The sequence below is a fragment of the Propithecus coquereli genome, unplaced genomic scaffold (assembly GCF_000956105.1).
Source record: "Propithecus coquereli isolate 6110/MARCELLA unplaced genomic scaffold, Pcoq_1.0 Scaffold37, whole genome shotgun sequence".
NCBI classification, from domain to species: domain Eukaryota; kingdom Metazoa; phylum Chordata; class Mammalia; order Primates; family Indriidae; genus Propithecus; species Propithecus coquereli.
The window spans coordinates 2,543,482-2,569,810 of NW_012149396.1; the positions used below are offsets into that span (position 1 = coordinate 2,543,482).

The 26,329-nt window shown below is 35.0% G+C and overlaps 1 protein-coding gene across 1 annotated transcript in view; it reads left to right on the plus strand.

Moving 5' to 3' along the window:
- The window catches only part of DCC (DCC netrin 1 receptor), a 1,232,106-nt gene that overhangs the window by 779,981 nt on the left and 425,796 nt on the right, over positions 1 to 26,329 (plus strand). The window contains exon 11 of the mRNA XM_012651723.1: positions 718 to 843. Coding sequence (XP_012507177.1) covers positions 718 to 843 — 126 coding nt within the window. The remainder of the gene's footprint in view (positions 1 to 717; positions 844 to 26,329) is intronic.

A 26,329-nucleotide genomic window follows, 5' to 3' on the forward strand; every position in this document is an offset into this window, starting at 1 on the left:
GTAAATATTCAATACAAGTATTAAAGGAGAACTATACATGTTTTTCCTTCTTCTATAAAGGAGTGGGAAATAAAAATGCAGGCAAGAGAAATGAAATGCTGTACCTAGAAAATCTCCAAAGAAAAATAAATTACTTCTTTGTTAATAGAATTGAGTCAGGGAATGCTATTTGGTAACCTGCTTGCATCTATGACACACAGGTTTAATTATACACAGCTTAAAAAAAACCAGGAAGTATTTCTTCTTTTCACTTTTTAAGACATAATAAAGATTGTGTTAGGGGGATTAAGCAACCTGGGTGACCATTAGAATGACAAATTTCGTCATAAAACCATGTGGATCTTGAAATGCACAATATCTTAAGCCTTTAAAACCACTCTAGGAAATCTCTTGTGTGTTTTTATTGGTTTCTCTCAGAGATTATCCAAAGAGAGCTGCAAATTAAATGGTGGGATTTGGTATCACGGCAGGTACACTCTTGCCTAACAGTTTTGGGGGCTCCCTCGATGGATAACTTACTGGCCCACCAAGAGAGAAATAAACAAATACAGTTATTTTTCATCTCTGCAAGAAAATTTTGAAATGCCACCTGGGTTAACCTACCTAATTTTCATTATGAACTGTGAAAAAGACACATTTTTTCTTTTCAAAAGTGGGTTGGAGTTTCTCTTGTGATACTTTGGCAGTAACTGTCAAACTTTGTTTGATTCCTTGTAGTGCCAAGTTCCCCACCTCAGAACGTCTCCCTGGAAGTGGTCAATTCAAGGGTAAGTCGGCTAAATGTTCCTTACTTCATTACCTATCATGCGTGTATAACCTCCACTCGCCTAGCTGCCATCTTGAGTACAAGGTAGTGGCTTCCATGTGAAGAAAGGTTCTGCAACAGCAAAGTGAGTGGCATTGATCCCACATCCTCTTCCATCAGACTTAAATAAATCAAATGAGGTATTTTTTTACTTCTAGTATACTTGATTTTATAAATGTTATAATAGCTAAATGGTATTCCATCAGGAAACAAAGATGTCCCTGTTATTTGTACTCACCAATATATGACATAGGTCTGGTAACATGCTAAACAGAACAATTGAAAGAGGTGGGATAAAGAAAGGCTCTGTTTCCTAACATATTAATTAGAATTTAATGTGTCATCATTATCTCTCTTCTTCCCTTATAAATATAGTCATTGAAGGCCATTCTCAAAGCCCAGTTATGTTAAATTTATGTAGTAGTGTTACACAGTCATTAATATTTTCCTGGTCTGGAAAGTTGCTATGACTTTAAAAGGAACTTAAATTAGGCTAAGTCTCGCTGAAGAGAAGTAGCCTAACACCAGAAATCAGTTTTCTAGAGACACGTCATTGTTTTAAGTGTGTCTCAGGATTGAAAATAAGCCAAAGCCACCTAGCATAGTGGAGCAAGCAAGGATTGGTCTGGCTTGACCCTGTCATCACCCAGCTGCACACACTCTGGGAAACCATTTAACTATTCCTGGGCCTCATTTTACTTTTCAAGGGAGGCAATGGTTTAAGTGGTTTAAGAGGTTTCTAAACTCTGGGAGACAACAGGGAAATTACATGGGTCTTAGACACATACTCTGGGTTTTAATTCTAGCTTTCCCTGTTCATAACTGTATGTGGTCTTAGTAAAGTTTTCAACCTCACCGAACCTGTTTCTATGTTCAAATAGTGTTAGTGTTAATGCTTTCTTTCTTGGCTTATCATGAGAAAATAGTAATGCAATATATACAGTGAATCCAACTTAGTATCAGTAGCGACTGCTTCGTTCCATGTGCAATTCCTTGTCGTATTTTGCAAGAATCTGTGATGAAGCAATATTTTCTGACATTGTTTGGATTTGTCTCAGTCAAATGAATTTATCTTCTGAAGCTAGTGAAATGTCTCTAAGATTGTCATCCTCTTATATTTTTAGGCACCATATTGGATAAGAGCTAGAAAAACAAATATAAAATTAAAATAACTGAATTTAGGAAGAAAAATGAGCTAAAGGAAAATAACCTGAAATTAACATAACCCTAAAAAAGACATTTTTATCTGCAACAACATTTTTTACAGGTGCACCGCTCAAATTAAGACATTGTCAAGTCAAAGTCAAGTAGATTTTTACTATTATTATATGTTGTTAATGAATGAAATTTTAAAAACATATTGTTGTGTCTGTTGTTTAATGACTCAGCATTATTAGAATCTTCACTTCCTTCCAAATGTTTCCTCCAGGAAAGAACATAGAAACTGACATACAAGCTAGTTTGTGTTTGCGTATTCATATCCTTTAAAAGTGTACTCCAGCAAAAGATGAATGTTTTCTTCTGAAATGTGAATAAGTCATCGTTGAATGACCCTGGATGCTAACTGTATTTGAATATGGATTTACTATCTTCCTGAAGAGGGAATTCCTGGATTGTAAAATTGACTTTTCAACTCATTTATATATATGTATACAAATCTCCCAGCCCATATTCTTCAAGAATATGCAGTGCTTACAGCAAGCAAATACAAACACTTCTGCTTCTATCCTCTTGCAGTTGATCTCTGGAACACTGTGCTGCTAGAAAATTTAAATTGTTCAGCAGTTTTTTGAGAATGAATGCATCAGGCCTAGACACTGGAAAGTCTCTTATTCTCTCTACTTCTTTTTCTCTCTGTTATCTTATTTCCTAATTTCTAAAGAATTTTTCTTAGAAAGTTATCAAGAGGATAAAAACTTGATCAAAACACTGTTTTATCCATTCTCAATTTATTGATTTAGAGAAAGGCAAAATAATATTCTATTCTTATATTCTTCTTTGTTTGAAATAAAGGAAAAGTTTTCAAATATATTAGTATTTACCCCTGACTATTAACATTTCAAGGAACAAACTGTACTTAAAAAGAAACACTATAGTGGAATAAGTATTGTGTTTTCTTAGACTAACAGAATTATGAGTTTCTATGTTATTTATTTTCCTTGGGATTTTTCTTTAAGAGAGAAGGAACAGAGTCAAATTTCAAAATTTTATTCTATGTCTTATTTGTAAACGTAGAGCATAATTTATTGTTTTATTGACAATCAATGAAGAAATTTGGTACTACTAATATTTTTTCAGAGAGATAACTAGTATTTCTATAATTAGAACTGAAAAGTTATTATAAGGTATAAAGTGACAATTTTTAGGTACTTGTTAAGGTCATGGCCACCTATAAACCAATTGGACCCATAAATCATGTTCTGGACTATTCAAACAAAAAGGTCTTTATACATTTAGATAATAGAGCCAAAGGGCATTCTTACAATATATTAATAATTCCTGGAAACTCATGGAATGTGCTACCTTTACAAAACTGTAATCACAGAAAAGACTAGATTCCCTTTATGCAAGCTAACTGTGATACCAAATTCTGTATTGAAATAATGGCTTGACCTAAACATACTAGATTTCGGGTGATAACGGATCGTGATGAGACATATGTCTCATACCAAAACTTTTTACAAGAAATAACACCTTCACAAGGAAAAAAAATAATGGTTTACAGTATGGACTTTAAAATGTGACTGTGTTTATTAGAAAACATTTTTATAAGGATAATTTGCTTTGAAATTCAAGTATTTGAACAAATAAATATTACAACTAATTAGTTGGCTAGAATATAAAGCACATGCTTACAGAATTTAAAGAGCTAATGTTGACATATAGCCACTTTCCTATGTTCCAATTGGAACGTTCTGGGAGTAAGAACATTTAGGGTATGCTAGGATTCAAGATACTTGGATTCTTTTAGTACTTCTTGGAGACCTTGGAAAGTCACTGTGTCTCAATTTTATTTATTCATTTAACATTTACTCTGTACCTACCATAATATCACATATAACACTGGGGATATGATCCGGACCTTGCCTTCATGGAGTTCACAGTTCTGTATGAAAACATGTGAAAGAAAATTCTTCTATCCATACTTAATCTATCGTAACCCTTCAAAGTTGACATTATATCCTCATTGATAAAAGGAAAGGGTTGGAGGGAGTATCCTATAACCTCTTGCAACTCCAATCATCTCTGACTGTATTTCCACTTACTACACCCTTTTTCAATCACTGTATCTTTACAGAATTAGAGAAAACAGCACAAGTAAATTGATTAGAGTATACTGGATCTAACTCACAAGTCCAGATATTTATCCATTGAGCACTGCAGGATGATTACAAGGAATGAAATATTAACCTTCCCTCCTCCCTTCCTCCCAAAAACCAATATGTCACATGGCACGGGTCATTTTTAAATCTAGAAATCTAAACAATGCAAAATGGTGGTTTCTTCTCATTCTATCACCTCACCCCTCTTCATCATTGCAATCCTTATCCTTGAACACCAGATACATCTATGAGAATGTCTTTTTGTTGCATTTGTAAAAGCTGACACTCAGTCACTCAAAATGACAGTGTATGTGGTACCTTCAATGCAACAGTAGAAAAAGTTACTGGTATCTCTGATATCTTCCTTCATTTTTTTTTTTTTAGAAACAAGGGCTTGTTCTGTCTCCCAGGCTGGAGTACAGTGGCTGGATCATAGCTCACTGTAACCTCAAATTCCTGGGCTCAAGTGATCCTCCCAGCTCAGCCTCTCCAGTAGCTAGGACTACAGGCACGAGCCATCATGCCCAGCTAATTTTTTTTTTTTATGTTTTGTAGAGATGGGGTCTTGCTGTGTTATCCAGGCTGGTCTTGAACTCTTGGCCTCAAGTTATACTCCTGCCACAACCTCCCAAAGTGTTGGGATTACAGGCATGACCCACCATGCCCAGTTCTTCCTCCATCTTAAAGTGTGTCACTCTCCATGTTTCAGTACAACTTGGCATGCTTAACTAACTTGAAAATAAGTTCAGCAATCATACAATTTTCTTTACCCAGAAACTACCCAAAGGGAGAATTAAAACAGCAGTTTTCTACTTTGACAAACAAACTGATCGTTTTGGCTTTGGATATTTTAACATTGTGTGTGTATGTGTGTGTGTAACAATACAGAGAAAATCTAGGTGTGTTATTAGGTTACTGCAGAGGGCCATGCTTTTGAAGATGTGGTGTGACTTGATGGATTTTGACTGCTGTCTCTGTTCCTTGTCATTGAGTTGGTGATAACTCTTATCAACAGAAGTCCACAGCCAAGTGGTTAGCTAAGTGAGTCATTTGTGTATGACTCCCATTGGGAAGTGAGGAGATGGAGAAAAGCTGGATGAATGGAAAACAATGTGAGTTATGGTATTAATTTACAGGTCCTCTGTGTTTTGTGGGTTTTTTTTTTCATTGTTGTTTTATTCTGAAATTGGAGTTGTCTTTTCTTGTTGGTACAGAGGGGATTTGAATTCACACTCTGCCCTTCTGCATGACAACCCTTCTGGAAGCATAGTGTTCAAACAGGTGTGTGGACCTACTTCTAGACTCTCAATATGCTTCTTGTGAATGTTGTTCTTTCTCATGTATGTTGTATGGAGTCATAGGCCTCAGATGGCCCATGAAGAAAAATACTTTTTTGTGCCTCCCTAAATCATCCTAAATTCTTCATAAAATAGACTTTGGCCACTGAGTTTCTGGACTCATACCTCTGAGTCCTCCCCTTACAAAAGTGGTGAGTTTTAAAAACGGATTTAGTGTAAAAAAAAGAGGGCCTATGGGAGACCTCAGATGATTACTTTTATTTAAAGATCAATTAGAAACCAGCATTTGCTTACCAATGGACAATTTAAATAAAACAATGTTTACACTCCCAAACTTGACACTGATATTTGTATTCAATCATGGTACACAGAACATTTCTGCTTGAACACAGTGTCTGCCCTAGTTATCCATCCATTCAGTTGCAACAGATGTAGGTCACTTGTATTTATTTTAGTTATTGATCCATTCATTGATTCATCACATGATAGTTCTTTGAGAATAGATAATGCCCAGGGAACTGTGATGAAAGTTTTAGGGAGGGCTTGGGAGTAGGAGCATAATTGTAAGGAAGGCAATGTTTCCTGATAGTTCTTACAGTTTAATCTTTCTGTCTAGAATCTGTAGGAAAGACTAGACTAGATATACATTTTTATATTACATTAAAATCAGACAATATGTGATAATTTGTGAGATTCCTTCATGAATAAAATTATGCATGGTGTATAATATGGGTAGAACCCATCTTCAGATATCTGCTATCCTGTTTACATTTTTTATTAGATACTTTTTTATTGAGGTAAAATATACTTTACATAAAATTTACCATTTTAACTATTTTTAAATATACAGGTTAGTGGTATTAGTACATTCACATTATTGTGCATCTATCACCACCTTCCATGTCTAGAACATTTTTCATCTTCCCAAACTGAAGCTTCGTACCTATTAACCAATAATGCCCCCAACTCCCCCTTCCCCAAGTCCCTGGCATCCACCATTCTACCTTCAGTATCCTGACTGACTTTATAAAAGAGCAAGGAAGCCAATTCACATGCAAAAAATTTGATTGCCTTTTTGCTTCATTTTAATTGAGAAATAAAACATTTTTAAAGCTTTATATCCTCATTCTTATAGGAAAATGAAGAATTTAATGGATCATAGTGGTCAGGAATATAGACAGATGCTTTAATTGGCTGGGAAGAAATGCCTCACTTCTGATTATTGTTAGTACTTTTAGAATACCTCTGTTCCAAAGCCCCACATTTATAAATTATTTTTGGAAAATCTACTGGTAAAGCCAACTGTCATATTTAATAATAAGAAACCAGAGCTATATGCATGAGATTGTTCTGGAATAACTCTAACAATATAATTTTGTTCACAAACATCAGTCTTATATTCCATCACAATTTAAACCAAAGCTCCTAACCAGTAGCTAAACTGATTCTTTGATTTTTTTTTTTTTTGGAAGTTCCAAAAAGTCAATAGTTTTCATCTTTTTTTCAGGGAAAGAATAATCACCGAATAAATATAAACTATGAGTGGGAAGGATAACAAAATATTTTGAAAAACTGGACAACCAGTTTATAAATAACATAAATGCATATGCTGATTTAAATGCATTCTGTAAATAAGGTGAAGACAGTACTCTGAAAATTCAAAGCATATCCTTGTATCACACTGTCACACATTTTCTCAGAGAAGCTCTTCCTAAAGTCTACTCCAGAGAATACTTGTCTCATGGAACTTCCCCGAGGAACGAAGTGGCAATGATTTAAAAACTTTTGAGAAATATGTCAAGTTTACTATGGGAGATTACAAGAAACTATGAGAAATATTTGTTTAACTCAGCTTTTCTCAAATTATTTTTGTTCTACGAAAAACTTTTAGATCAAATACTATATTTAAAACTTTTCAGAGTTACTTCTGTTAATGTTGTCACATACATTCCAAACAAGAACGATGTACTTCATAAATTGAGCAACCTTATCCCCCAAAAGTATGTTATTATCTGAATTAATTAAAAATATAAATCAAATGGAAAAAAAGAGAGAAGAAAAATTTAAATTTATGAAAAGCTAGAAGTGAATCAAGGAATAGTCTTTGTAAAGTGCCTTTGTGTATAACTGTAAAGGAGGGAATTGAGAACTCCGTAGGACATCTATTACAAGATTTGAATAACTTAGAGTCATGATTAAATCTCCATGTCAATATGAACATTTTAGTAATGTAAATAGGCCTTAGAAAAACATTTTCTATAATTTTCTCATCTTTCATATTTCAAATACATAAAATACATCATTTTTTGCTATTGTGTGTTTTAAGGCTGCTGTATCTTGCTTGTTCCAAATTTATTATAGTCGCTGCCATTAGTATACTTGCACAAAGAGTTTTGCAAAAGAGATTGAAATATGTGATAGGATGCCATTCTCTTTTGAGTTCTAGTCTTACTTTAATATCACCTTGTAATTTATACTTCATCACACACCTTTCTAATGGCTCCGTTTCTGGTTGGCTCTGAAGGCAAAGCTCACGTTAGCCTTTCCATGAAGTTTAATGAGATTTCCCTCAAGTCATACATTTTTGAAAAGTGGGAGGTTTAATAATGGGCTTAAATTAAATGAACCTAGGTCTAGTGATAAGGTCTCTGATTTTAATTTAGTTCATGGAAGTTGCCCTTATGGTTGGAATGGTTAATTAGTTAGAGGACATGAATAGGTTCAGTCCTACCAAAAGGTAAAAGCAGTTGCTAATTATGTGATTTGATTTTAGAGATATTGAAACATTCACCTATATGCAAAAATGTTATTCACTAGTGTAGTTTTGAATATTATTTATATTAGAAAACAGCTGTTAAAATGCAAGTACTTTATTTGGAAGATTTAACACATTAGCATAAGTTATTATAATCAATATTCTTGACACACATTCAATGAGCACCTAATCACAATAATGGCAGTAACAAAGTCTTTCGGCAGGTATTTTGTGCCTGGAAATGTGCTAAACAATTAAAATAGTGCTTTATTTACTCCTTATAACGATCCTATATGGTAAATCTTATTAAACTAATTACTGGAATATCAACTTTGAGCTATGCTTATTGCTAGAAAAACTATAATAAAGGCAATCAAATGACCTTCTTTTCTAGAGCTTACTTATATTCTACTACATGCAAATAGGCTCATTAACAAACAGATAAACGAACCATTAACACAAGGGAGTGATAAATTCAGTGAAAAAAAATTCAGCACAGTAATATGATAGAGAATGGCTTTGAGGACCTAATTTAGATCAGATTGTCAGGGAAGGGGCTTTTAAGGAGATGCCACTTGAGCTGAGACATGAAAGAGAAGGGGCACACTCGGTGGACACTCAGAGCGAAGTGTTCCAAGTCCAGCCAACAACTATTGCGAAAGCCTTGAGGAGGGAACTAATTTTGCATGACTGTGACCCTGAAGTGACAATATGGATCAGTCAGGGATTGCTGGCTAGGGGCCAGATCAGGTGGGGCTTTGCAGGCCATGGTAAAAGTTGGGATTTCATTCCGTGGATGAGAAAAGGGTGAATGATCAGATTCACCCTTTCAAAGCATCACACTGGCTACTGTGAGGAAAATTATCAGGGGATGGAACGGAGGGGAAGCAGGAAGAGCAGTTAGCAGACAGCTGAGTAGCCCTTATAAGATGATTGTAGTAGGAACCTAGGATACATAAGAGGAAGTGGGGAGAGAAGTGGAAAAATGAGGATTGTGTGTTGGATCTGTGGCCGACAGTGTGGGCTAACGGATAAAGGGCAGGAGGAACAGCAGAATTGAGGTTAGAGACTAGATTTTTGGCTACAAAAAAATGACTGGACTGTGGAGCTTTTTAATGAGATGAGGATGAGTGGAGAATAAATTGGTTTAAAGGGGGACAATCAATTATTGTTTGGACATTTTGAATTCAAGATAGCTATTAGACATACAATTAAGGATGCCAATCATGTAGGCAATTTGGTGTATGAGACTAGAGTTCTGATGACAGGTCATGCCAAGTGATATAAATTTAGGAGTCACTATCATTATCGATGACACTTAGGGAGAGTTAGGAAAAAAAATAGCTGAAACTTGGGATACTTCACATGAGATTGGACAAATGAGGAAGAACAACAGGGAACGGAGAGAAGAAGGAGGGCTGGTCTCATAGAAGCTAAGAGGGGGAATAGTGTTTCCAAAAGGTGGGGGCTGTTAACTATGAATATATCCTGTGCTAATGAGCAATACAGTAAAAGCACAACAGTAAAGTTACCGCTGTGGGAGGGGCCATGAAAATTGAGAGTAAGAATGTGGAGAGACAATAGAGTGACTGCAGATGATGTTTTTGCGGAGTTTTGTTCTGAAGTGGAGGAAAGAAGTACATAGTAACTTTAGGAGGTGACAGGTTTGAGGAAGGTGTTATTATTTGTTTTATTTATTTATTTTTGTTGTTTCATTTTTGAAAATGAGAGATGACTGCAACTCTTAGAAATAATGCAGCAAAGGGGGAAAAATTAATAGTGCAGGAGAGAGTGGAAAATTGCAAGAACAGCATCATTTGAGTAGACAAGAAGTATCAGGACCCAAAGGAGACACACAGATACTTTCATCTTGGTAAAACTAGCGAAGGCAGAGAGAGTAGGTGTGGATGCAGATACTTTAGTTAATTAGCAGCTGGGGAGATGACAAATACAAGAAAAGGTTCTCATCTAAGTGGAAAGGCTTGGAGGAGTGGGTATTGAGAATAGTTATCCCAGACTGTAGAAAACAAATCATAATATATATGACATTATGATGGCTGAGCAGTATAGACTGACCATTTGGGATTTATTGTCATGAATTCAAAGTGAAACCAATAAACACAATCGTGTCTGTTTTTCTCCCCATGGTTGGTTGCCTGGTTGCTGGCCTCAGGTAGGCAGATGGTTGGGTTTTATTCTGTTTGGTGCTTTGCCAGGGGAGAAGGAGATACGGAATTAAGAGTTTCGCAAAAGAGTGATTAAAAATAAAACCCTGGAATCTAAGCTGCCTAAGGAAAAGAAACAGCACACAGGAGGGAGGGAGAGAGAGTGATGGGTATTGGAAAAGCGTTAACGTCCTTGTATTGTATAATTACCCCCATTTTACCAAAGGGAACACCAAGGCTGAGAGGGACTGGGTAACGTGACCCAATGTCACACAGAGAAGGACTGCGTTGCAGCACTGGGACTCAAGCCCAAGCCAGGATTGCTGGTCGTGGGGTCACACTGTCTCCTATGGATAGGGCCCCATGCTAAGGAAAGGATACAAACCAGAATGCAAAATAAGCCTTGTCTTCAAGTGATTTAAGTTCTTGGTGGTATTCATTTCCAGGCAGAAGTAAGGTAGGGTAAGGTCTAGATCAGTAGCTAGAAGACATCAGAACTGTGTGTAGTAAACATAGGAAGATTCAGGTCTAAAAAATGCTGAGAAAGGAGAGCTAGAAGGAGATTCAGAAAAATTCATTTCCCTGACCTCCCAAATCCTCCTGGAGTGAACCTGCATGGAAGATTCTGTACCTCACAACTATGTATTTCTCCCTGATTAACCTAAAGAACACCCCAGAGGCATGCAGTTTGTTAAGAGAGCAAAACTAATACCTCAATAACCTTTAGTAAGTAACGTGAGGCTGGGCGTGGTGGCTCATCCCTGTAATCCCAGCATTTTGGGAGGCCGAGGTGGGAAGATGGCTTGAGGCAAGGAGTTCAATTCGAGAACAACCTGGCCAACATGGTGACACTCCGTCTCTACAAAAAATTACAAAATTTGCTGGGCGTGGTGGTGCATATCTATAGTCCCCAGCTACTCAGGAAGCTGAGCCAAGAGGATCACTTGAGCCCAGGAGTTCAAGGTTGCAGTGAGCTATGATCAGGCCACAGACCTCCAGCATGAGCAACAAAGCAAGACCCTGTCTCTTAAAAAAAACAAAACAAAAAAAAAACAAAAAGAAACAAAATATTTCCTTTCCATATGTGATTCTAATTTTCCTCAATTCCAAGTTATAGAATATATTTGCTATTGATAGTTTGAAGGGGAAAAATTGAGATCACAGAAAAGAGTCTTACCTTAGCCCTCAAGGTTTATTGGCGATAAATTAAAACCTCTAATTATTTAGCAGCAGTGGTCTGGAACAATTAAGAAATGTGCGTTAGATTCAGAGAAAATGCAAATCGTAACACTGGGCATACATTTTGCAATCAAACATTATTAATTCAAATAATAAAACCAGATGGACATAAATTAGTTAAGCATAGAAGAAATGTTGTCAGATAATAGTGTGACTATCTAAATATTGAGTATATTTTAAGATACAATTTCTGTAGCAACAAACTGAGTTTGATATATCTTCCTCCTGAACTCAGTTTAATCTCGTTAAAAAGTCCACTAGCATCAGGCAGTCTGAATATATATTCTCAATAACTTTCAACATTGAGATCCACTTATTTCATTTACTATGTTGCTCTTTCACATAGAAAATGATAGTCTCCATTCGTTTTCCAAAGCTATTTAGAACATCACTCAGTCCAGTGGAAAGCTCGCTGTGGGAAATTGACAGACTCTAAGAGCATCATCATCACGTTTCCCAAACATTTTGTATAAAGTATATATTGAATACCAATAGATGTCTTCAAATACATTGAAAAGTATGTAATAGTAGATAAAAAAAACAGTATTTAGGAAAAATTTAATATTTTCAGAAAATTAACAACATATTACATATCTAATCTTAATGCAACTGGGAAACATTGCTGTGCCTTGTATAAATAACTTTGTCCCAGGTGAAACAGCAAGAAATTCTATTTTCTTTTTTTATAGTAACTCAAGGTCCTTCTATATAAACATTTCACATCTTTCAGAGAAATCTGCTTGACAGACCATTTTGTGTTTTAGCTGAGAGGCAGTAGCTATTAACTAGATAGTTGTCTATTTTATTTTTACATGGATAAAGTTGATGAGACACACACAAAAGAGTTTTATACGTGAAGAAATGCCTCATACTGACTTTAAATAAAATTCATCTCTTCTAAAAATATGAAGCTTACTGTAGATTTTTTTCGTTTATGCATAGATGAATCTAAATGTTGCAAAGAATATATATGTCTATGTCCGTGGCTATAGTATCACATGTATTTCTCCAGAGATGTCTATATTTCAATATTTCCGGGTTGGGTTTTCTTGTACGTCAAAGAAAGAAAAATATATTTGTGGTTCATTTTGATGCTAACATAGATAATTCCCTTGATCAAATTAAATATAATGGTACTTAAAGGAAACATTGCCAGTAAATTAAAAAAAAAAAAAAATGCTCCCTTAATTTGAAAGGTTTATTAGAGAAAAGGCAATGAAGAATTTAAAGATTATTTCTCTTATAATCCTGGGTTAATTCTTTCACGTGCTTATTTATTTGTACACTATTTATTTATTTGTTTAATAATAAATATTTGTTGAGTGTAGGCCATGCAACAGTCATTAGGTAAACATGCCAGCTCCGCCAATGTAATAAGAGGCCTCCTCTTTATTTGTCAGCCACAAAACCTCAGTACCTTCATGAGCCCCAGCCATCAATGAGAAACTGACAAATAGCAACACCCAGAATGGACTAGAATTTGTGCTCTTACATAAGGAATTAACTTCTTTACATATGATGAAGCGAGTGGATACTCATCCCTTGTCTGTTGTTTAGAGAGGGTCGGAGGCATTTTCTAACTATATTTAGCTTTGATATAGTCAAGGATCTTCTGGATTTTTGAGATCACAGTTCTTTGAAGCTGAAACTCAGATGCAGGTGGCACTGAAACTGTTCATTTTCCTGTTGTCCTGGAATTAAAGCCGAGGGTAGCTGAGAAAGCAGGTAATGGCTACCAGGTCCAGTTTAGAGAAAGGAGAAGTCGCGGGGGCTCAGAGTTAAAGTTCTCCAACTTTAAGGAACATAAGAATACCTCAAACCAGCTGCTTGTTTAGATTGCAGAATCCCTTTCTCCTGTGCCCCACCATACACACTTCTGATTCAGCAGGTCCTCTAGCCAGGAAATGAGGGTTTTCAAATAGCAGCCCAGATGGTATAGATGAGAATGATCTGCATACAGATCCTGCTATAACAAAGTCAGTGGTTTCCACAATTTTTTTTAATAAAATAAAATCTACTTTTAAAAACAAAAATTTGTGTGACATTTTGGTATAAAATGCAAAGGCAAAGCTATTCAAAAGCAAAGATTGGTCTTTAGGGGACAAGAGCAGTCGTGTACTGGAGCCAGCTTGTACCCTCTTGTGAGGACCGATTATTAATTTTTTAGGAATTCTGTGAGCCCCGTGTTTACCACAGCCATTATTAAAATTAAATTACATAGACTTACAATTAAACAAATTATGTTAAAAACAAAGATAATATGTTAAACCTATTACATTTTACTCTTATTTATGCCCTTGAGGTTGTTTACATCCATTCCGTGGTAGAAATTCTTCATATCTCTTCCGAACTCTGCTTTCAATGAGTGAAGTCACACCTGTAGGTTGAAATTGGTCTTGTTGGGTGTTTATACCACAGAACTCAGCAAATGCTACAAAGGAAAGCTTTTTCCCTCAGAGAGCCAGATTTTGAACCTTTATTTAGCATACCACTAGACAAAAGTGAGTGCTGGGAGCGAGTGCCAGTTTCTTAGCCTCTCCCTTGTTCTCTCAGTAGACTCTGAGGTGCCTCAGGAAAACAAAACATAGTTAAAGAAAGAAAAAAAGCTGACCTAATTATATTGTTATATTATGACTGTGAACATAAAAAGATAAAAAGCAAACACACAAAGAAAACAAGAAGAAGAAATTAAGAGGAAGGTCAAGTTCTTTAGTATGAACACACACATCTTACAAATTTGGTCACGAGACTAGGAACCTTGACTTTTTTCATGTTCCTCAGAAAAATGGCACTATGGAAGATCCAAATAATTGCTCCTGGCTACCTTTTTTTTTCTCAATTCCTTTAAGTGATAATGATTACAAGATGAGGATATATACATATATAAATATCTCCAAATTACATCTTCATTGTTAGGCCAGAAAATGGTCCCTCCTTCTCAGTGTTGTTGATGAATGATAAACACCTCTGTACCTTCTGTAAAATACAAGTGATCATCTTGTATAAGAGCACCACATTTAGCATTTCCTTTAGCAAATTTAATTATAGACATTTTTCTGCTTTCTGTCTATAACCTATGCTTTTGTCTATAACACTAACATATAATTTGATATGTCCCCAAAATAGAAGAATTACACAATGTCTTTAATATCTTTATAATGAATATAATAATTTCATTAGCAATGGATTATTTCAGCCTTTAAAAATGCAATGATTAGAACTTTTTTATGTTTTGTTAGAAAACAATTTTTTTTCTTAAGGGACTCCAGTATCCAATTTTACATAATGATGTTTAGTCTTGTGACTGTCATTCAGCCATTTATTCATTAATTCATTTTTATTGATTCATTTATTCAACAGTTATTGTGCACCTATTATTTAACAATTAGATATTGGCTTCCCTGAAAAAGTCTTATCACTAAATAACCTGAAATTTAGATCATTGGAGTAAGCTATCTGAATTGCAGTATAATAAATTCAATAGACCAGTATGTACTTTTTTCCCCCTTTTTTTAAATTGTATGTAAAAGGGGTAAATGTTTGCCTTAAGAATCTTCACTTAAAAATTAGAAAATATTTTAACATTCTATATATGGACACTCCATTTAAACTGCCAGATGAAAAGTATAACTTTCAAGCAATAACTTGTATAATTTCCCTCTATGATTGAGAAGAATAAATTTCTTGATTTTTGGAAATATCTACATGTGATATCACACAGTTCGAAGTCTACTTTTTCTTGAAATGTGATGTAGGTATGTAGACTTGCCTATTCTTCAATCAAATGAGCATATCTTTTTCTGAGAGCATTTTCCAGAATTGTGGTTTTGATTTTAGAACTGATTTTTCCTCCATATTGAGGAGGACATGAGTATCAAGAAGTTTACGATAGGATACAATTTGACAGAGTGACGCACACAGGAGTCAGATATTACAAATAAGAAAACGTACCTGTTCTGTGCCATGTGGGTCTTGGAAGAGCTGACACTGCTGAGGAGTGATGCTCTTCAGCCAGAAGGAAAAATATCTGTCTTGCTGCCGCATCAGATTCCGTTCAAACTAAGTAAACACTATTGCTATGACACTGTTCTTGGGAAATATATTTTTGAATATGCTCTTGGCTCTTTGGATGAAAAGTCATAAATGACTATAAAGTACATAAACGGTAGCTGTCGTAATAAGCACACTATAAAAGGAATTTATGTTTATTATAACTATCAATATCTGTATGTGTGAAATACACAATAAAGCAAGTATCTCCACAAGGCAGCGCGTCGTATCTTCACTTAATGCCGACAACCAGCAGTCCTTTGCCTGCCTTTTCAGAGGATTGTGACTAATGATATAATGGGTTTGAAGAGGCTATTTTCATGAACAAAGTAAACATTTCGAGTCTGGGTTTTATTATTTGATGAACTGATTTTCAGAGCTTAGAAAACAACATTTAAGTGAGTATTAATTGGATTCAAACTTTTAAATGTATGCGTCTTGCTCAAATTCTATTTAATCCTCAAGATGTTAGGTGGATTTTCCATAATTAACAATTTTAATTCATTCTGCCTTCACCAACCTGCAGTCTCCTCTACCACACACACACAGCAAACAGAATCACCAAGAATTTATCTTGAACCTATCATTTTCATTTTACTGACACACAAAATACCTGCCAAAAGACTTTTAGAAGTCCGATTCTCCACTCATCTTCTGATGTTTCAGTCCTTTTACAACACTTTCTTCAAGCCTGTGCTTGAACGGTACTGATAACAGGAAAATTTCTTTTGTCTTTAAGCAGTCATTTTTGTCATATGTAGGTCTAACTTTCAGGAATTTATATTCAAAGCTCTATCCCTCTATAGCTCCCATTTATTTGTCATAATTATTTCCCCTGGGACTGTAAAGAACAAATCTAGTGAGTTTAGTGACTGACTTTCATGGCACAACTCTGAATATTTGGAGATGTCTGTCAAGCCTCCCTTCCCTCCACCAATTCTCCTCTTCTCCAAGTTAAATAGTTTCTACAAATATTTCTTAGTTTCTACAAATGTTTCCCATTTGCTTGTCAGCTCCCTACTTGATATGTCTTCCTCCTCTGCATAGTTGCAGATGTCATGTGACTATTAGGCATTCCTTAAGAGTACCTTCCTCATCTTAAATGTTGCATTATTATTCACATAGCGAACAATCACGTTGATGTGGATAGCCACATTATCTTATGGACTCATTATAGATCTGATTCATCATGAAACCTGTAAGTATTTCATGAATGATGCTGACAAACTGCATGTCTTTCACTCTATTCATGCCAGGCTTTGTCTGATTTCACATGAAAGACCCCTTTATTTATCTTTGTTACATTTTGTCTGTGATTAACCCTGTTGCTACAATCTCTTAAGGTACCTTGGGATCGTCATATGGGTATTCAACATCAATAAACAAAGATTAGTTGTACATGTGGAATGTGCCAGATGCTAATTTTGTGTCCCGATTATTTGTTCCACCATCCCACTCACTGATCTTCTCTCCACTGTCATTCATCCTCCATACCCAGACCATATCTCAATCTTATTTTCTTTTCTCTAAAGATACCTCCATTATCAACCTTAAACTCCAAAAACATCCTAAATGATGACTTTACTTTTCTTCCAAATTTCTACTGTCTTCACTCTCCATGAAATTATTTATATCATAAACACTTTCAGCTTGATACTTTCATTTCTTTTTCAATGTATCATTTTCCTTAATCTCTCCCTCTCCTTTTCTAGCTGGACTTTACGATTGATCATGCAACTAACCATATGGAGTACCTTTGGGATTATTTTTGGTTTGTTTTGATTTGCTTTAATAAATCATCATTTATCTCATATCAGTCCTAGAAATTGCTTTGCCTGTTGTTAAAGTCAAGCTACTTAGCCCTATGGGAGAAAATCCTATAATGGCAGAGAAGCATTGATCTGAAAGACCCTAAACTAGCCAGCCACCAAGCCTTTCTTCATGTTGACATTCTCCCATTCTTTCCATGTATCTTTTATCAGGTATTTATCCAATACATCTTTATTTTTCTCTATATCCTTTATGTCATTCACGAAAAAAAATTCAGATATTTATTCTGCTTCATATCAAAATCCACATGTTTTGCCCATATCCAAAAGGTCAAATGGTATGCAGGGGCAGGGTTCCCAGACCTAGCCCATTTTCATCCAAATTAGAATCATATCAACAAACAGTTTTTCTATACATTTTTTTCTAGGAGTATTTCAAACTGATTTATTTAGGTAACTATTCCAGGTTTCTATTTTACATGATTTCCTATAGTTTCAAGATCATATATTGTATTTTCATTCAAAGCCACAACAAAAGGGGATGGTAAAAAGAAAAATGATCCTCCTGTTTGACTTCTTGTTTTCCTACTGAACTGTATCTGATTTTACTTACAGCTCTCCTGAATTACTTTTATGAATGGTTCACCAAACATATGAACCAGTGCTTACAACTTCATGATTGGTATAAATATTTTTTTTATGTGGAACAGTTCAGGGGTCAAACCAAAAGCAAGATATAGAAATGGTGTACGTATTTTTCTTGTTCTTTCTAATCTCAAGAAGTATTGGCCAGATAGCTTTTTCTTGTTTCCAGACTTCAATGTCACACAACCAACCCCTGGCCAGATATCCCATAGAGATCATAGGTATACCCTATGGAGAACCATCGCTCTCTTAAACATTGACTTAGAGTAACATATTGAAAAGAACTTTAGTGATAAAATCATCCAAGCCTCTCCTTTTAAAGACTAGATAAAATATAAACATGTCTAAATTCCTTAGCAATTTAGTGACAGACCTGAAACCCAAACTCCATTTAAACTAGTGCTAATTCTGTTCAGTATTTAAAGAATGCACAGATGCGCGCAAACATACACACAAATTCTCAATGAATCGGTAATGGCTTTTAATAGCTAAATCTCTTGAAAAAGTAGTAATCTGTTTCATAATGATTGATTTAAAGCTGAGGCTTTTGATAGCTGGATGGTTTGCTCCTCCCTTCTCTCTCTCTCCTTCTTCCTCCTCCCTTTCTTCTTCCTTGTAAATATATTCATTTTATTACTTATACTAGACAAATATGTGTAACAAAGGAAGAGTCACATAATTTTCGTTTGACAAACCTCATAAGTATGAGGAAGGATGCCCTCTAGATAGTCAATTTCCATTCTTTTCATTCTAATGTTAATGATGTTATTTAAAGTTATTGGATGCACAGCATCAAATGACATTATTTCAAATGACTTCATGACACAGAGTGTGCTGTGTGTAAGGAATATCAACTAGAAGTTCTCAGGTGTTTTCCCCTTTAAAATGCAAAGGAAGAAATGCAATTACTATTTATTATTTAGTTACCTAATGCCTGCCCATCATGTCTTTGAATTTGGCCCGGTAACTTATAATTAAAAGAATCATTATCCCTGCTGGATGTGGGCACAGATTCACATTATTTCCTTGGAAGCCTGACTGCTGTCTCACTTTAATGAAAATTTAAACCTCTTAGAATGACATGTGGTACCTGGAATTATTTTTCTTTTGTCTGAACAGAGTTACAAGGGGAATGAACTCATAGAAAAAATAAGTCATTGGTTGTTTTTTTCCTATAGATTTTTGTCTTCCAAGAATTTTTTTTTTGGCAAGGATTGATAAGGAAAATATAAAGTATGTATATAACACCATAAGAATATAAGTTAGTAGAATAAAAACAAAACATTCAGACTTTTTTCCTCCACTTTCAACCCAAGTATTTGGCTATTTCTCTGTGTGTGGTAAAAAATATATAACACAACATTTATCATTTTAATTGTTTCTAAGTGTATTATTCAATGGCATTGTGTAACCCATCACTGCCATCCATCTCCAGAACTTTTTTATCATCCCAAACAGAAACTCCCCTTTCCCTTCTCCCCACAGAACGTAGTAACCACTATTCTCCTTTCTGTCTCTATGGATTTTCCTATTCTAGGTACCTCATATAAATGAAATCACATAATGTCTGTCCTGTGGTATCTGGCTTATTTCTCTCAGCATAATGTTTTTGAGATCCATCCACAGTGTTGCATGTTTCAGTAATTTAGGTGTTTTTAATTACTAAGTACGAATATACCAAAGTCTCTTTGGTGGAAATAGTATTGTTTGCATATTGGGGCTATTATAAATAGAGCTGCTGGAACAATGTTGAAGAAGGCTTTAATGGACATAAGCTTTCTCTTGGGTAAGTATCTAGAAGTAGAACTATTGGATCTGAATTTAGGTATATGTCTTAATTAAAAACAGTTTTCCAAAATGGTTATAACATTTTGAACCCCCCCCCCAGGGACGTGTGAAAATTCCAGCTGTCTAATCTTAACCAACTTGTTAAATTTAGCAAATCTAATACGTGTGTAGTTATATCTCCTCATGGCTTTACTTTGTATTTCTGTAATAACTAAAGATGTTGAACATCTTTTTATATGTTCATTGACCATTTAAACATTTTATTTTGCCCATTTTTTAGGTTGGAGTGTATGAATTTTTTATATATTTAAAAAAGTCATTATCATATTTTGGTATTGTGAATATTTTCTACAAATCTGAGGCTTTGCAGAGTGTTGTCTCTTGATGAGCAGAGTTTTTATTTTGGTGAAGTCTAAGTTATCATTGTTTTCTTTTATTATTAATACTTCTTGTGACCTATTTAAGAAAGCTTTGTTCACCCCAAGGCAGGAAGCTATTCTTCTATGTTTTACTAGCTTTTACCCTTAGGTCTATGATCCATCTTAAATTAATTTTTGTGTATATATTAAGGAAGAGGACAAGGTTCTTCATTTTTTTTCATATAGATATCCAGTTTTGTCACTACCATTTATTAAGAAATTCCTCTTATCTTATTGAATTATTTAGTTCCTTTGTTAAAAACAGTTGACCACATATGTCTTTATGTTTGTACCTGTTTCTGGACCATATCTTGTTGCACTGATCTATTTGCTTATCTCTATGCTGATACCATACCATCTTATCTGCGACACATTTATAGTCTTGAAATCAAGTAGTATAAGTCTTCCAGTGTTGTTCTTTTTTTTCAAAATAGAACATGACTATTTATATTTCTTTTTAAACTATTATTCTTCACAAAAAAAACATGTATAAGAAAATGATCTGGATGCCCAGTGGAATCTAGATCATTAGATTATCTTTTATAATTAAACAAGGCCCATAAACACAAACTTTATGCTAAATATATGGATATGTGGATAACTAAGATAAAATGGAAAGAAGGCTAATATGTTTCAGTATCTATTATGTGCCAGGCATTCAGCAAAGTGCTTTACCTATCTTGTCATTTTTAAACTTAATTCTAACAACAAACTCTATGAGGTAGTTATTATTTAATATCTCCATTAGTGAATGAACAAAGGAGGTTTAAAGAGGCTACTTGTTCAAAATACTCAACTGAATTTTCTTTCATCCTTGATGATCGTGGCCAACCAGTATTCATCTTGAGTGCTCATGGAGGGGGCCTGCTTTATGGTTGACAAATGGAATTTTGGTTAGAGCTAGGTCTGCTGTACTATCTAGATAGTTGTCACACCGAATACAAATACAATCCAGAGAGTAGTTTTGAAAATTCTGTGACAATTCAGGGGATTTTTCATAAAAATGGCATCCCAAAGTACATTATTTAAAATTGAATGCTTATCCTAAAAAAAAGAACAAAGCTGAAGGCATCACATTACCTTACTTCAAATACTACAAGTATTTGAAGTACAAATACTACTACTAGTAGTAGTATTTGAAGTACAAATACTACTACAAATACTACAAATACTACAGTAACCAAAACTGCATGGTACTGGTATAAAAATGGACACATATATCAATGGAACAGAATAGAGAACCCAGAAATAAAGACACATACCTACAACCAACTCATCTTTGACAAAGTAGACAAAAACACACACTGGGGAAAGGACAACCACCTTATTCAATAAATAGTGCTGGGAAAATTGGATAGCCATATGCAGAAGAATGAACCTGGATCCATATCTCTTCACTATATACAAAAATTAACTAAAGATAGATTAAGATTTAAATGTAAGACTTGAAATTATAAAAAATACTTGAAGAAATCCTAGGAAAAACTATTCTGGATCTTGGCCTAGGGAAAGAATTCATGACTCAGACCTCAAAGGCAAATGCAAGAAAAACAAAAATGGACAAATGAGACTTAATTAAACTAGTTCTGAAAGAACTAAACACAGAACTACCATTCAATCTAGCAATCCCACTACTGGGTACCTACCCAAAGGAAAAGAAACCATCACATCCAAAAGATGCCTGCCTTTGTATGTTTATCGCAGCACTATTCACAATAGCAAAGATATGGAATCAACCTAAGTGTCCATTAACAGATAATTGGATAGAGAAAATGTGTGTGCGTGTGTGTGTGTGTGTGTGTGTGTGTATCATGAAATACTACTCAGCCACATAAAAGAATGAAATAATGTCTTTTGTAGCAATAGGGATGGAACTGGTGGCCATTAGCTTAAGTGAAGTCTCTCAGAAACAGAAAGTCAAATACAGCATGTTCTCACCTACTAGTTGGAGCTAGATAATGTGTACGCGTGGACATGGTGGAATAACAGACATTAGGGACTCAGAAGGGTGGGAGCCTTGGGGTGTGAGGGGTGATGTGGGATAAGAAATTACCTAATGGGTATTATGTACACTATTCAGGTGATGGGTACACAAAAAAACCAGACTTCATCACTATACAACATATCATGTAACAAAACTGCACTATACCCCCTATAATAGCAATAAAAAGTGAGTCCTTATGAAAGAAGGCAAATTCTGATTTCCACGGCTTTTCAAAATCATCATTGAGTATAAAAAGCCAAATAAAATGCATTTTTTTCTGTCAAAAAAGTCTGGCAAACTGAGCAGAAGGCATTAAGCATTAATAGTTGCAAAATTATGCAATAGTCACAAAATCAACTTACATAAACAACTAGATTATCATCATCTTACCACCACTGAAAATGAAGACCTTTGTATACAATTGGATTTAATCTTTAAACCTATTAATTATTGAGAAAACCTAAGAACACAAATGTTTTAAAACCACTAAATCTATTACTTTCTAAACGAATCTCATGGATCACTCTTTTTGACTTTCATATGGTAAACTTTTTAGATATCAGCAGTTAAAAATAATTTGATTCTTACATTCTTTGAGTTTATCTAATATATATTGATGAAGATTTTCTTTATGACAATGATTTTTATTTATGACACAGAGAAATGCATCATATCGTATTTGATTTCTACTCTTCTAATGGATGTTCTAATCTATAATTACCTGACATATGGTGTTGGGTTCTAGGTGAATCTAAGGGAATTACGGCTCCTAGAATTGTGCAATGTGAACACCAACTTGTGGATGATAAATATTATATTTATATAACATAGTTAGATCAAATAAGATTTTAACTATTTTGAAAATGTGTTTCTAGTAATCAGTGACACAATAATCTTTTAATTATGCGCGTTAATCCCTACAAAACTCTATGACATAGACAGAATTGAAATATAATATTTTCATTTAATGTGTAGAAACACAGAATCAGAGATGATGATTTGCCCAAGCTCTCACACATTTCAGGGGGCCCCTATATTTCTTACAAACCACACATTAGTAGTAGACACTGAAAATGATACAGATTTATGAGAAGTATCATTGCAACTCAGGAACTCACAGCCTAGAGCAGTGAGAGAAGCAGCCAAACACGTAAAATTGAATCTGAAAAGTGTTGTGATAGAGGTTAATGTTCTCTGCTCTAACCTCTTCGGTAGTGGCTCCTGTTGACAGAGGCCATGCAAGAGAGATGACGGCTGTGCCGATAAATAATTAGTAAATTCACAAAGCAGAGATATCAGTGAAGGAGATTGCACCTTAGAAAGGCCCACAGGGGTTTACATTGTGGGGCCCTTTGATTGGTGTTTTTGACATGATTACAAAAAAAAATGTTTAACAATGTCAAATAAAACCTCATTTATTTCCTACCTTGAATAGAGGAATTCAAATGTTTTGGACACTTAATATTTGACCCCAGGAATCAGAGAGTTGTGGGAAAATATCTCTGATTTTTCTTGGTTTTGCTTCAAGGGGGATAAAATGATAATATGATATAGAGAATTTCAGATAGGCTATTAGAAAATTCTTTTATTTTGAATATCCAAGGGCTGAAAAAATAATGTAATTTATGCCTTTTATCTCAGCATGTAAAAGTGCTACATAAGCATAATGATAGCATAATAAACATTTTAATCAGAGCTAGAACAAGGCAATAAAAGCAATGCTTTTCATCTTATTTTTGTTAGAGAAGAATCATAAGAAAAGATGTAAAAATATTTAGACATGCAAAATTTTAGTTCCAGAGTAAAAAAAAAAACCCATGTTCTTACCAGTGTATAATATACAATCAGAAACAGTCATACCTCTACTGTTTTACAAAAGAATAAATAAGAGAGCGTTCTAATTATTTTTATATTGAACAATTTTTTTAAATGGGGAGAGAATTCAGATAAGATTACAGACATGCTCACATTTGAAAATAAATTAAAAAGCAACTGGGACAAGTCCACCGAAAGCTTTCATCTTTGATTGCCCTGACACTTAATATCTCCCCATTTCTGAGGTTGCCTCAGTGAATCCTGAGTTCTATCAAGAATTATGGAATCAACAATTACGTCAGCAGTTGCCTATACAATTGCCATAGTTATAGTCAGTTTTATGTATGAAAAGCAGAGGAATAAAAGCTACCAATCTTGGTTTTGTCACTGAAAGGATCAGAAACAGAATTATTCCAAAGCATCCAGATAGGAGTATTTGTAGAAAATGTGTTAGACAATGATCTTCAAGGCATCCGAGGCTTTGGCATCAGACTGGATATCAAGTCTCTCTTTTTGGTTGCTTGACGTTTTCATAGCTCATTAACCATATAACTATTGGTTCCCTTGTCTGTAACATTAGACAAATACTAAGTCCCAACTCTCATAAGATTGTTGTTAGGATTAAATTAAGTGCACAATACCTAGCAGAGGTTTCCATTATTATTTTTATTTAATATTTCCATTTTTCTTGGAGGCTATGTCTACACTTACAAATTGACTTGTCAAGAGTTATTTTAATATTCTGAAATTTTAAAAAAATGTATTTTATTTAATCAATCCATTTTAAGATATTTTTAATAATGACATAACATTTTTATTTTCATAGAATCTTGTCCTATTGTTTTCATATTGCTTAAATGTATAGAAGAAATATCTTTAGGGCATTAGCCTGTGTTCTTGATGAAAAACAGCTCGTGAAAAGTGTCCAGGAGTTGAGATGTCCTTAGAGATGTTACTTAGCTCTTTGGGAGCTGAGGTCTTTGAGCTTTTAAAAGGACCTTAGTTTCCACAAGTAATTTGACTCAGAGATGGCGAAGTGGAAGGATTCCAGGAGGATGGTCAGGCTGACTAAGGGCAGAGAGATGGAGAGGTGAGGTGAAGTCTAAAGGTGGGGCTGGAAAAGGTTGCCTGGTACCTTACATGCATGAGTGTCAAAGGCTTGGCACTTGGAGTGAGCTGACCTGCTAGGGGTCAGAGTAGCTGAGTAGCTGATCAAGAAAACATGGACACGCTTGAAGTTCTGACTCAGGTGTGGAAAAGGCAATATATGTAACCTAAACATTTGTACCCCCGTAATATGCTGAAATAAAAAATAAAAAAAAGAAAACAAACCGAAATGAAAGTAATAGTCAAGACTTTAATCACTTACCTGAGATTATATAAGCAAGAGGTGAACCAGAGAAAGCACTGACTCTCCTCAGTTCCATTTTTCCCCATGGAACATCACCAGAGTCAGATGGTCTATGCAGACATAGGGGTTACCTCACTGCTGAGAGAGCCCTGAACCAAAGATTCCTGCAGTTTCATGGAGCACAGGGCTGGTGGGTGATGGGGGAGGAAAAGTCTGGAGTGGAAAAGTACCAAGTACTGAGTCAGAGTGGAGAAAAATGTCTTCAGAGTTTCCTCCTCCCTCCCCCATAAGAAGGTCTAGGCAAAGGTACCTCTCCTTGAAGGCTCCCGTAACAGAAACCTCACAATGAAGGTGCCTGGGCTAGGATACAGATATGCATAAGTGCATGGCGGGCCAGGGGAAACTGAATCCTTGCCTTCAACTTCTTTCAGAGGTTGCAATGCATTGCTTGCGCACCAAGTGTGGTGCAGAGAAGGCAGCTTCCCCCATGAGACCTGCTAAGTGAAGGCTTTGTGATTAACTATGGAAAATCACAGATAGGGTTTTAGCAAGAAGCCAGACTTCTCAATAGCTGGCATTCTTGTAGATTCCCAGTAATAGTCAAAAGAGGTAACTCCTAAAACTTGCCCAGCCTTTTAAAGAAAAATTCCCTCTTCTCATTAGTTACAGTAAAATTGTAAAACAGAAATGTGATAGTGGGTTTGTATTAAAGAAGGATTGGAAGAAGAACTCTAGTAAGACTAAGATTTATTCCACCACCAGTAATAAGAGGAAATTATAATAGCTGTGCATTTCAAAGGAAGAGAAATATGTTAAAATATTTGATTAAGAAAGTAAAAGAGCAGTCAAGGAGAGGAGCAAGATGGCTGAACAGAAACCTCCAGCAATTGTAATTTCCGCAAGAACACTAAATACAACTATAC